At 36.4% G+C, this 12,516-nt stretch overlaps 1 protein-coding gene across 3 annotated transcripts in view; it reads left to right on the forward strand.

Annotated features, from left to right (window-relative positions):
- The window catches only part of GRIA4 (glutamate ionotropic receptor AMPA type subunit 4), a 613,307-nt gene that overhangs the window by 489,283 nt on the left and 111,508 nt on the right, over nt 1-12,516 (forward strand). For all 3 annotated transcript variants that reach the window (XM_065944105.1, XM_065944106.1, XM_065944107.1), the window contains exon 5: nt 2,803-2,856. In XM_065944105.1, the coding sequence (XP_065800177.1) occupies nt 2,803-2,856 (54 nt within the window). The remainder of the gene's footprint in view (nt 1-2,802; nt 2,857-12,516) is intronic.

Raw genomic sequence — 12,516 nt, forward strand, 5'->3', positions numbered from 1 at the left:
TTGGGTAAACTCTGAGAGTTGGTGATGGACAGGAAAGCCTGTGGTGCTGCAGTTCATGGGGTCATAAAGAGTCGGACACAACTGAGCCACTTAACTGAACTGAACTTAGAGTAATGGAAATACAAATAAACAGATGGGACCTAGTTAAACTTAAAAACTTTTTCACAGCAAAGGAAGCCATAAGCAAAACGAAAATACAACCCTCAAAGTTGGAGAAAATACTTGAAATGAAGTAAATGACAAAGGATTAATCCTCAAAATATACAAAGAGCTCACACAGTTGAATATCAAAAGAGAAACAGCCCAGTCAAAATAGGGGTGGAAGATCTAAATAGAAATTTCTTCAAAAAAGATATACAGGTGGCCAAAATTATACAAAAACTTGCTCAACATCACTAATTATTAGAGAAATATAAATCAAAACTACAATGAGGTATCATCTCACAATGGTCTGAATGGCCATCATGAAAAAAATCCACAGACAGTAAATGCTGCAGAGGATATGGAGAAAAGGTAATGCTCCTACATTGTTGAAATGAAAATTAGTGCATCCACGGTGGAAAACAGTAAAGAGGCTTCTCAAAAAATTAATACTAGAGCTATCATACAATCCAACAATCCTGGGGCATATACTCAGAGATAAACTGCAATTCAAAAAGATACATGTACTCCAGTTTTCATTGCAGGATTATTTACAATAGACAGAACATGAAAACAATCTAAATGTCCATCAACAGAGGAATTAATAAATAAGGTGTGGCACATATGCAATGGAATATTACTCAGCCAAGAAAAAGAACAAAATAATGTTATTTGCAGTAACATGGATGGACCTAGAGATTGTCATACTGAGTAAAGTAAGTCAGAGAGAGGAGGGTAAATGCCGTATGATATTGTTTATATGTGCAATCTGAAACAAAAAATAGTACAAATGAACTTTTTTACAAAACAGAAATAAAGTGTAGAAAATAAATTTATGGTTACCTGGGCTTCCACACATGCAGGGGAGGGACAAATTGGGAGATTGGGATTGACATAAACACACTACCATATATAAATAGTAAAGACTTACTGTGTAGCACAGGGAATTCTTCACAATACTCTGTATTGACCTATGTGGGGAAAGAATCTAAAGAGTGGATAAATATATATGTATAACTAATTCCTGTTGCTGTACAGAAAAAACTAACACAACATGTTAAATCAACTATACTCCATAATTTTTTTTTTAATGGATTAGACTTTGCAAAATAGAAAGTAGATTTGGAAAATAGATTGGTAGGAGAGGAAAGAGCAGGTGAGAGTTTAAAACAGAGGGGGCTTATATCAGGTCAACTTGGATCTGGTTAAAAGCCAACGAAGGATTGAAGTAGAATGCAAAGTCTCATTTAGTGTATCTTTGACTTCCAGATGCTTTCTTTCTCAACCCTTAAATATGATAAGCTGTTTCTGGTGCTGGCCAGCTTGTAATATGTCAGTCCTGCACAAATTAACTCTAATCTCTCAGGAATAAGTTTTACATCTGCATGAAAATGTGGTTATGTGGAATGAATAAGAATGAAAATGAGAACTATATCATAACTCCCTAGTTCAAAAATACTATATGGAATAAGCTAGTACTTACTAACAGTAATTTTCACAAGGAATGTCTGATTGAAGTTTTGCTCAAACATTTCAGGGATTATCTAAACATTTCATTAAATTAAATATTTTAGTAATTAAACTTGTAAAACTCATATAGGAACTTTTGAAATACTGAATATAACCAATGCTTTATTCTGTAATGCTGTGCAAGCTTCAGAATAAAGCTACTTCTGCTATCTTGAAAACTATAATAAATACAATAAAATAGCTTTCCTGTGTTTCATACATATCACTAATTTTTAAAATTATTTTAAAGCATATTAAACTACCAAAAAATTCAGTTTTTTTCTTTAATGATAAAATTATATGAAAATATTTTATTACTACCTTTGAAGATATCAATGATTCTACAAAGCAGCTCATTAGCAACTGCTATAAGATTTTTCTCTAAAAAGGAATTTCAGCATTGCAAAATAAGAATTTTAATTTCTAATATAGAAATAAACATACTTTTTTAAAAAATTGAATTACTTTTTCCTAAAATTTCTTATTCCTAATTTTCTAAACATTTCTAAAAACATTCATTGAAAAGATAAATCTAGCAGAAGTAAAGGTCTTTTGATGTTGTTTTATCCTTATTCTTTTTATTATGGTAAACTATTGCTACATCCACAGGTGAGTGGGTTTTAACTAAGTATTCACAGTATCTAAAGAGAGATACTGTGCAATAGAAAAATCTTTACTTGTTTTTCAGGACAACAATCCAATCTACTCATAGACAGTCATACTCACCAGTTGAAAATATCTAATAGTCTGTCATGAATTCCTGTAAACTATCAGTAAATTAAGTACATCTAAACTATTTAAACCAAAATAATCGTTCTTATGTTGAACTATTCTTTTTTTAGAAATATATGCAAGCTATTGTCATTCTCATTGAGGGAATTACAGCATAGTAGTTTTCTGAATAATATATAATGAAAGTCTTGGCATTTAAACAGTGTGAATGAATTTTGTTTTACTTAAACCACTTAATTTCTAAAGTAGCTTATGAATTTCATTTTATTAGAATAAATCATTTTTACAAGAAAAATTATTAATATATTATTTTCTTATCATGTGAAATTATGCTGCAGTAGTTAAAATTCTTCCTTTTTAAAAATATAATCATTCAGTAGAGTTAAATTTATTGCCTCATATTTTCTTATATCTTCACAGATTGTGAGTGTTGGAAAGCACGTTAAAGGCTATCATTATATCATTGCAAACTTGGTAAGAACTCTTTATTTCTATTTTTCATAAGAATTGTTAAGACAGTCAAAATCATGTTAACTGCACCATAAAATAATATTGTAATAAATTGTTAAGCTACATTACATTAAGCTTTTTTTTACAACACATAGGATGATACTTGTATGTGTTCACAAAAAAAATTATTAAGAAATGGAGAATTTTATTTAAGACTATCTGAAGGATAATAACCTAGGGGATAGTATTTCAGAAATCTTTGAGGACTGTTCTTCCCATTAGAGGTCAAAATAACAAGATTTTCTGCACAACTAAGAGGTAAAAGTTTAAGTATTTTAGTTAAAGAGTTATGCATCCAACTAACATAATGACATGAGCTTGCCTGGTGGCTCAGGGTTAAGACTCTGCCTGCCATTGCAGGAGATGGGGGTTCAATCACAGATCTGGGAAGATCCCTTGGAGAAGGAAATGGCAACCCACTCCAGTGTTCCTGCCTGGGAAATCCCATGGACAGAGTTGCCTGGTGTGCTACAGTCCATAGGGTGGCAAGGAGTCATACACATTGGCAGTTTGCGTTTTGCTTGTTTGTTTGTTTTTGCTTTTTTAATATGTTTATTTATTTTATTTGGAAGCTAATTACTTTACAATATTGTAGTGGTTTTGCCATACACCAACATGCATCCACCACGGGTGTACATGTGTTTCCCATCCTGAACCCCCCTCCCACCTCCCTCCCCATTCCATCCCTCTGGGTCATCCCAATGCACCAGCCCAGAGCACCCTGTCTCATGCATTGAACCTGGACTGGCAATCCTTTTCACATATGATAATATACATGCTTCAATGCCATTCTCCCAAATCATCCTACCCTCGCCCTCTCCCACAGAGTCCAAAAGACTGTTCTATACATTTGTGTCTCTCTTGTTGTCTCACATACAGGATTATCATTACCACATATCTAAATTCCATATATATGCATTAGTATACTGTATTGGTGTTTTCAATTCTGGTTTCTTCAGTGTTTATGACCAGCAGCGGGATTGATGGGACATATGGTAGTTCTATTTCCAGTTTTTTAAGGAATCTCCACATTGTTCTCCATAGTGGCTGTACTAGATTCCACTCCCAACAACAGTGTAAGAGGGGTCCCTTTCTTCACACCCTCTCCAGCATCTATTCCTTGTAGACTTTTGGATACCAGCCATTCTGACTGGTGTGAAATGATACCTCATTGTGGTTTTGATTTGCATTTCTCTGACAATGAGTGAAGTTGAGCATCTTTTCATGCATTTGTGTTTGTTAGCCATCTGTATGTCTTCTTTGGAGAAATGTCTGTTTAGTTTTTTGGCCCATTTTTTTGATTGGGTCGTTTATTTTCTGGATTTGAGCTGCAGGAGCTGCTTGTATATTTTTGAGATTAATTCTTTGTCAGTTGCTTCATTTGCTATTATTTTCTCCAATTCTGAAGGCTGTCTTTTCATCTTGCTTATAGTTTCCTTCTTTGTGCAAAAGCTTGTAAGTTTAATTAGGTCCCATTTGCTTATTTTTGCTTTTATTTCCAATACTATGGAGGTGGGTCATAGAGGATCTTGTTGTGATTTATGTCAGAGAGTGTTTTGCCTATGTTTTCCTCTAGGAGTTTTATACTTTCTGATCTTACATTTAGGTCTTTAATCCATTTTGAGTTTATTTTTTGTGTATGGTGTTAGAAAGTGTTCTAGATTCATTCTTTTTACAAGTGGTTGACCAGTTTTCCCTGCAACACTTGTAAAAGAGATTGTTTTTTCTCCATTGTATACTCTTACATCCTTTGTCAAAGATAAGGTGTCCACAGGTGGGTGGATTTATCTCTGGGCTTTCTATTTTGTTCCATTGATCTATATTTCTGTCTTTGTGCCAGTACCATACCATCTTGATGACTGTAGCTTTGTAGTAGAGTCTGAAGTCAGGAAGGTTGATTCCTCCAGTTCCATTCTTCTTTCTCAGGATTTCTTTGGCTATTCGAGGTTTTTTGTATTTCCATACAAATTGTGAAATTATTTGTTCTAGTCCTGTGAAAAATACCATGGGTAGCTTAACAGGAATTGCATTGACTCTTTAGATTGCTTTGGGTAGTATATTCATTTTCATTATATTGATTCTTACAATTCATGAACATGGTATATTTCGCCATCTATTTGTGTGCTCTTTGTTTTCTTTCATCAGTGTTTTATAGTTTTCTATATATAGGTCTTTTATTTCTTTAGATAGATATATTCCTAAGTATTTTATTCTTTTCGTTGTAATGGTGAATGGAGTTGTTTCCTTAATTTCTCTCTCTGTTTTCTCATTGTTAGTGTATAGGAATGCAAGGGATTCCTGTGTGTTGATTTTATATCCCACAACTTTACTATATTCATTGATTAGCACTGGTAATTTTCTGGTGGAGTCTTTAGGATTTTCTATGAAAAGGATGATGTCATCTCCAAACAGTGAGAGGTTTACTTCTTCTTTTTCAATCTGAATTCCTTTTATTTCTTTTTCTTCTCTGATTGCTGTCGCTAAAACTTCCAAAACTATGTTGAATAGTAGTGGTGAGAGTGGGTACGCTTGTCTTGTTCCTGACTTTAGGGGAAATGCTTTCCATTTTTCACCATTGGGGATAATGTTTGCTGTGTGTTTGTTATATATAGCTTTTATTATGTTGAGGTATGTTCCTTCTATTCCTTCTCTCTGGAGGGTTTTCATCGTAAATGGATGTTGAATTTTGTCAAAGGCTTTCTCTGCATCTATTGAGATAATCATATTTTTTTTATCTTTCAATTTGTTAATGTGGTGTATTATGTTCATTGATTTGCGGATATTAAAGAATCCTTGCTTCCCTGGGATAAAGCCCACTTTGTCATGATGTATGATCTTTTTAATATGTTGTTGGATACTGTTTGCTAGAATTTTGTTAAGTATTTTTGCATCTATGTTTATCAATGATATTAGCCTGTAGTTTTCTTTTTTTGTGGCATCTTTGTCTGATTTTGGTATTAGGGTGATGGTGGCCTCATAGAATGAGTTTGAAAGTTCATACTCCTCTGCAATTTTCTGGAAGAATTTGAGTAGGATAGGTGTTAGCTCTTCTCTAAATTTTCTGTAGAATTCAGCTGTGAAGCCATCTGGTCCTGGGCTTTGTTTGCTGGAAGATTTCTGATTACAGTTTCAATTTCCATGCTTGTGATGAGTCTGTTAAGATTTTTTATTTCTTCCTGGTTCAGCTTTGTAAAGTTGTACTTTTCTAAGAATTTGTCAATTTCTTCCAAGTTGTCCATTTTATTAGCATATAGTTGCTGATAATAATCTCTTATGATCTTTTGTATTTCTGTGTTATCTGTTGTGATTTCTCCATTTTTATTTCTAATTTTGTTGATTTGATTCATCTCCCTTTGTTTCTTGATGAGTCTGGGTAATGGTTTGTCAATTTTATTTATCTTCTCAAAGAACCAGCTTTTTAGCTTTGTTGATTTTTGCTGTGGTCTCTTTTTTTCTTTTGTATTTATTTATGCCCTAATTTTTAAAATTTACTTCCTTCTACTAACCCTGGAGTTCTTCATTTCTTCCTTTTCAAATTATTTTAGATGTAGAGTTAGATTTTATTTATTTGACTTTTTTCTTGTTTCTTGAGGTACGCCTGTATTGCTATGAACCTTCTCCTTAGCACTGCTTTTACAGTGTCTCATAGGTTTTGGATTGTTGTGTTTTCATTTTCATTCATCTCTATGCATATTTTGATTTCTTTTTTTATTTCTTCTGTGATTTATTGGTTATTCAGCAGCATGTTGTTCAGCCTCCATATGTTGGATTTTTTCAATCATTTTTCTCCCGTAACTGACATCTAATCTTACTCCATTGTGGTCAGAAAAGATGCTTGGAATGATTTTAATTTTTTTTAATTTACCAAGGTTAGATTTATGGCCCAGGATGTGAGCTATCTTGGATAAGCTTCCATGTGCACTTGAGAAAAAAAGTGAAATTTATTGTTTTGGGGTGAAATGTCCTATAGATATCAATTAGGTCTAACTGGTCCATTGTATCATTTAAAGTTTGTGTTTCCTTGTTAATCTTCTGTTTAGTTGATCTATCCATAGGTGTGAGTGGGGTATTAAAGTCTCCCACTATTATTGTGTTTTTGCTAATTTCCCCTTCATACTTGTTAGCATTTGCCTTACATATTGTGGTGCTCCTATGTTGGGTGATATACATTTATAATTGTTATATCTTCTTCTTGGATTGATCCTTTGATCATTATGTAGTATCCTTCTTTGTCTCTTTTTGCAGCTTTTATTTTAAAGTCTACTTTATCTGATATGAGTATTGCTACTCTTGCTTTCTTTTGGTCTCTATTTGCATGGAATATCTTTCTCCAGTCCTTCACTTTCAGTCTATATATCTTCCTTGTTTTGAGGTGGGTCTCTTGTTTACAACATACATAGTGGTCTTGTCTTTGTATCCATTCAACCAGTCTTTGTCTTTTTGTTGGGGCATTCAACCCATTTGCATTTAAGGTAATTATTGATAAGTATGATCCCGTTGCCATTTACTTTTGTTGTTTTGGGTTCAAATTATATGCCCTTTCTGTGTTTTCTGTCTAGAGAAGATCCTTTAGCATTTGTTGGAGAGTTAGTTTGGTGGTGCTGAATTCTCTCACTTTTTGCTTGTCCGTAAAGCTTTTGATTTCTCCTTCATATTTGAATGAGATCCTTGCTGGGTACAGTAATCTGGGTTGTAGTTTTTTTGTTTGTTTGTTTGTTCCTTTCATCATATTAAGTACGTCCTGCATTCTCTTCTGGCCTGAAGAGTTTCTATTGAAAGATCAGCTGTTATCCTTATGGGATTCCACTTGTGTGTTATTTGCTGTTTTTCCCTTGCTGTTTTTAATATTTGTTCTTTGTGTTTCATCTTTGTTAATTTGATTAATATATGTCTTGGGGTATTTCACCTAGGGTTTATCCTGTTTGGGACTCTCTGGGTTTCTTGGACTTGGGTGACTATTTCCTTCTCCCATTTTAGGGAAGTTTTCAACTATTATCTCCTCAATGTATTTTCTCATGGCCTTTCTTTTTGTCTTCTTCTTCCGAGACTCCTATGATTCGAATGTTGGGGTGTTTACCATTGTCCCAGAGGTGTCTGAGGTTGTCCTCATTTCTTTTAATTCCTTTTTCTCTCTCTCTCTCTTCTTTTCCTCTCTGCTTCATTTATTTCTACAATTCTATTTCTACCTCCCTTATCCTAACTTCTGCCTCCATTATTTTACTGTTGGTTCCTTTCAGAGTGGGTAGGTTTAGATGGGTGACTTGTCAAGGTTTCCTGGTTAGGGAAGCTTGTATCAATGTTCTGGTGGGTGGAGCTCGATTTCTTCTCTCTGAGTGCAATGAAGTGTCCAATAGTGAGTTTTGAGATGTCAGTTGGCTTGGTGTGACTTTGGGAATACTGTATATTGAAGCTCAGGGCTATGTTCCTGTGTTGCTGTAGAATTTGTGTGGCATGTCTTGCTCTGGAACTTGTTGGCTCTTGGATGGTGCTTGATTTCAGTATAGTTATGGAGGCTTTTGATGAGCTCTTATTGATTAATGTTCCCTGGAGTCAGGAATTCTCTGGTGTTCTCAGGTTTTGGACTTAAGCCTTCTGCCTCTGGTTTTCAGTCTTATTCTTAGAATAGCCTCAAGACTTCTTCATCTATACAACATTGATGATAAAAGATCTAGGTTAATGATGAAAAGTTTCTCCACAGTGAGGGACACCCAGAGAGGTTCACAGAGTTACATGGAGAAGAGAAGAGGGAGGAGCGAGATAGAGGTGACCAGGAGGTAAAGAGGGGGAATCAAAAGGGGAGAGAGCAATCTAACCAGTAATCACTTCCCTATGTGCTCTCCACAGTCTGGACCCCTCAGAGATGTTCATGGAGTTACACAGAAAAGAGACGAGGGAGGAAGGAGACAAAGGTGGCCAGGAGGAGAAAAGGGGGAATCAAAAGGAGAGCGACAGATCCAGCCAGTAATCAGTTCCCTAAACAGTCCGGAAAGTGATTCACAGAGTTGGGTAGAGAAGAGAAGGGGGAGGGAGGAGATAGAGGTGAACTGGTGGAGAAAAAGGAGAGTAAAAGGGGTAACAATCAAGTCAGTAATCTCACTCCCAAGTAAAAATGGGTATTGAAGATTGGGTTCTTAAAGGTACAAAATTGATAACAAATACCAAAAAGAAAAGATTAAAAATCTAGAATATAGGTTAGATTCTCAAAAATACAATATTAAAAAAAACCAAAACAAAGTCACAAAAATTATAAAATTATATATATATATGAAGTTTGCTTTAAAAATAGGGGTGTTTTTTGGCAGGGTCATAGTAGGTTATAAAAATGAAAATTGAGTAGTAGAGAACTTAGAAAAAAAATTTTTTAATTTAAAAAATGATAATAGTAAAAATATATCTAGGAATTTCTCTGGAGTTGTTGCGGACAGTGTGGGGTCAGTTCATTTTCAGATAGTTCCTTGATCCAGCTTATACTTCTTTTCAAGATCTATAGGCCCCCTTCCAATGTAGTCGGTATTAACTGCAGGGTTTTAATCTGTTGCACCTGTCACTTCCAAGCCGGTTCTCTCTGTTTATTTTAGCTTCTTCTGTTTGCAAGTCTCTTCAGTGTCTATTTTCCACCCTGACACAAGGGGGCGGTGGTGGTCACTTATTTAGGCTCACTTGTTCAGTCGTGCTGTGGGGAGGGAGGAACACTGCAAACATCAGGGACGTGTGTGGGCTGTGCTCGCAGTGTCCTGGCCACTCGGGGTTTGTCCCTGCTCACAGGGTGTGTGCTTTCTCTGTCTACACTGCTCAGGCTCCAGGTAGCTCTGCGGGGAACTGTCTGAGGTGGGCCCTGGTTTGCATGCACTTCAAAAGTCTAAGTCACTCAAGTTCAGGTTCTCCAATACTCCACAAAGGCGCAGACTCAGTTGGGCCTGCGTTTTGTGTCCTTCCTAGGTCTGACCAGCTCAGGTGACCAGGTATTTGGTGAGCACAGTTGCCGCCGGGTTGGGGATGTGTCTTATCACCTCCCCCGTCCCAGCTGCTAGGTTTTCTGGGTATACAATGGGAGCACCTTCTCAGGTGTGCCGTGTGTCTCTTCTGGGGGACTGATCTCTGGCTGTGACCCTCCCGGCGGATGTCAACCATCCAGAATCCCAAGAAGACTTGGTTAGCAACGAAGCCTGCTTGCAGCTTGGTAGAGGCTGCCTCTCTGGGGCCACGATTGCCCCTTTCCAGCTCTGGCTGCCCCCGCCTGCCTGTCTCCGACAGGGGATGGGCTGGTCCACAGCCGGCTAGCTCTGCTTAGTCCTTTGTTCTATGAGTGGGTCTGGCAGTGTCTTAGGTTAGGGCTTTTCACTGGGTAGTTCTCTCTCTTGTCTCTCTCTCTCTCTCTCTCTCTCTGTCTCTCTCTCTCTCTCTCTCTCTCTCTCTCTCTCTCTCTCTCTCTCTCTCTCTCTCTCTCTCTGGCTATCCCACAGTCTGGGTTGCTATCTCATGTTAGTTCGCTCAGATTGCTCTCAGGACATTCAGGCCCAGTCCTTACCCTAAGCAATGCATCCCGCACCTCCCTGTCCAGCCCCCTCCCCCCCTTGCTAGTGGCACAAGCGAGTGTCTGGGCTGCTCCTTTGCTGGGAGTTGCCATTAAGCACATAATCTGTGGGTTTTATTTATTTATTTATTTATTTATTTATTTATTTTTCCTCCCGGTTATGTTGCCCTCTGAGATTCCAAGACTCGCCACAGACCCACCGGTGAGAGTATTTCCTGGTGTTTGGAAACCTCTCTTTTTTAAGACTTCCTTCCCAGGACGAATCTCCATTACTAACTTTTTTGTCTCTCTTTTTATCTTTTATATTTTGTCATACCTCCTTTTGAAGACAACAGGCTGCCTTTCTGGGTGCCTGATGCCCTCTGCCAACATTCAGTAGTTATTTTGTGGAATTTGTTCAGCATTCAAATGTTCTTTCGATGAATTTATGAGGGAGAAAGTGGTCTCTGGATCCTTTTCCTCCACCATCTTAGGACCACCCACATTGGCAGTTTGTTGTTGCTCAGTCATTAAGCCATGTTCCGACTCTGCCACCCCATTTATTGCAGCACACCAGGCTTCTCTGTCCTTTACAATCTCCCAGAGTTTGCTCAAATTCATTGTGTCCATCTCATAGTCCAATAAGGCAATGAGTCATTATGACCTTTCACAGAATTAAGAAAGGAATGTTATCTCTTAATCTCTTAAGTAGTTACCTTGCTGGTTGCCAGGTAGAAATTGCTTTTATTCTTTTTTTCTTGGTGAGTGGACATTCCTGTGTATTCTAAGGAATTCTAGTTAATGTATTAATGTACAATGCAGATGCACAGTGCACACTAAATTGGAGGAGGTAGTACTCAAGTAGCAAAGAAAATTTTATATTAAATTTTTCTTGTCCTGCCTTTAAAAAATTTATTTCATTAATTGAAGTGATCATTTTATTTCTAATTTAATATTTTTTGATGGAGGTTAGCTTTGTATCTGCCAAAGTCACCTTCAAAACTAATTATAATGCTTGTTTTACTATGATGTTACTTGGCAAATTAAATAATGGCCTTTTCTCTGTGTAAATGATAAATGTGCTACTCTATGGATAAAGATTGCCAATACTTTGAGGGTATTATAAGAATGATTAAAACTGATGACCCATGCTTTCTAATTTTATTTAAAAAAAAAACGTTTGAAATGGCTATTTAAGGAACTCTTTTGTTGAAAGGAATCCAAATTATTTTACTTATGTCAACTTTTCATGTATACATAAATGTTTACTGAACAAGATACAGGTACTAGCATAAAATTCTTAAAGATGTAAGGCAAGTTCTTTTCGATTTCTTGGCAAAGCTCAAGTACTTCTTGCTAATTTTGGAAGTGTGGGGGAAAATTGACCATGCAAAAGGTCAGTCTCCTTGAATTATTTAGTATCATCTACCCTTAATGGCTTAATCTCAAAAGTGGTTTATCCTAGAGAAGTTAAGAATGTGTTTTCTCTTTTTTCACTGTATATTTCCTTGATGAGGAATTTATGCTTAAAGCAGGAAAAGAACTGAAGACTACAAAAGGGATACAAATCTCTTTTCATGTAGCAAGGAATCCATCACAGTTTGAGACAAGAATTTTAAGTCTTTAATGAACTAGGTTTCACTATGGATTTGAGCCATTAAATGAAGCCATAAACTTTATTTTTTTTTTTCTTTTCTTTTTTTTTTTTTATTTTTTTATTAGTTGGAGGCTAATTACTTCACAACATTTCAGTGGGTTTTGTCATACATTGATATGAATCAGCCATAGAGTTACACGTGTTCCCCATCCCGGTCTCCCCTCCCATCTCCCTTCTCCACCCGATTCCTCTGGATCTGCCCAGTGCACCAAGCCCGAGCACTTGTCTCATGCATCCCACCTGGGCTGGTGATCTGTTTCACCATAGATAATATACATGCTGTTCTTTCGAAACATCCCACCCTCACCTTCTCCCACAGAGTTCAAAAGTCTGTTCTGTACTTCTATGTCTCTTTTTCTGTTTTGCATATAGGGTTATCATTACCATCTTTCTAAATTCCATATATATGTGTTAGTATGCTGTAATGTTCTTTATCTTTCTGGCTTACTTCACT

This window comes from Muntiacus reevesi, chromosome 9 (assembly GCF_963930625.1).
Source record: "Muntiacus reevesi chromosome 9, mMunRee1.1, whole genome shotgun sequence".
In the NCBI taxonomy this organism is placed as follows: Eukaryota; Metazoa; Chordata; class Mammalia; order Artiodactyla; family Cervidae; genus Muntiacus; species Muntiacus reevesi.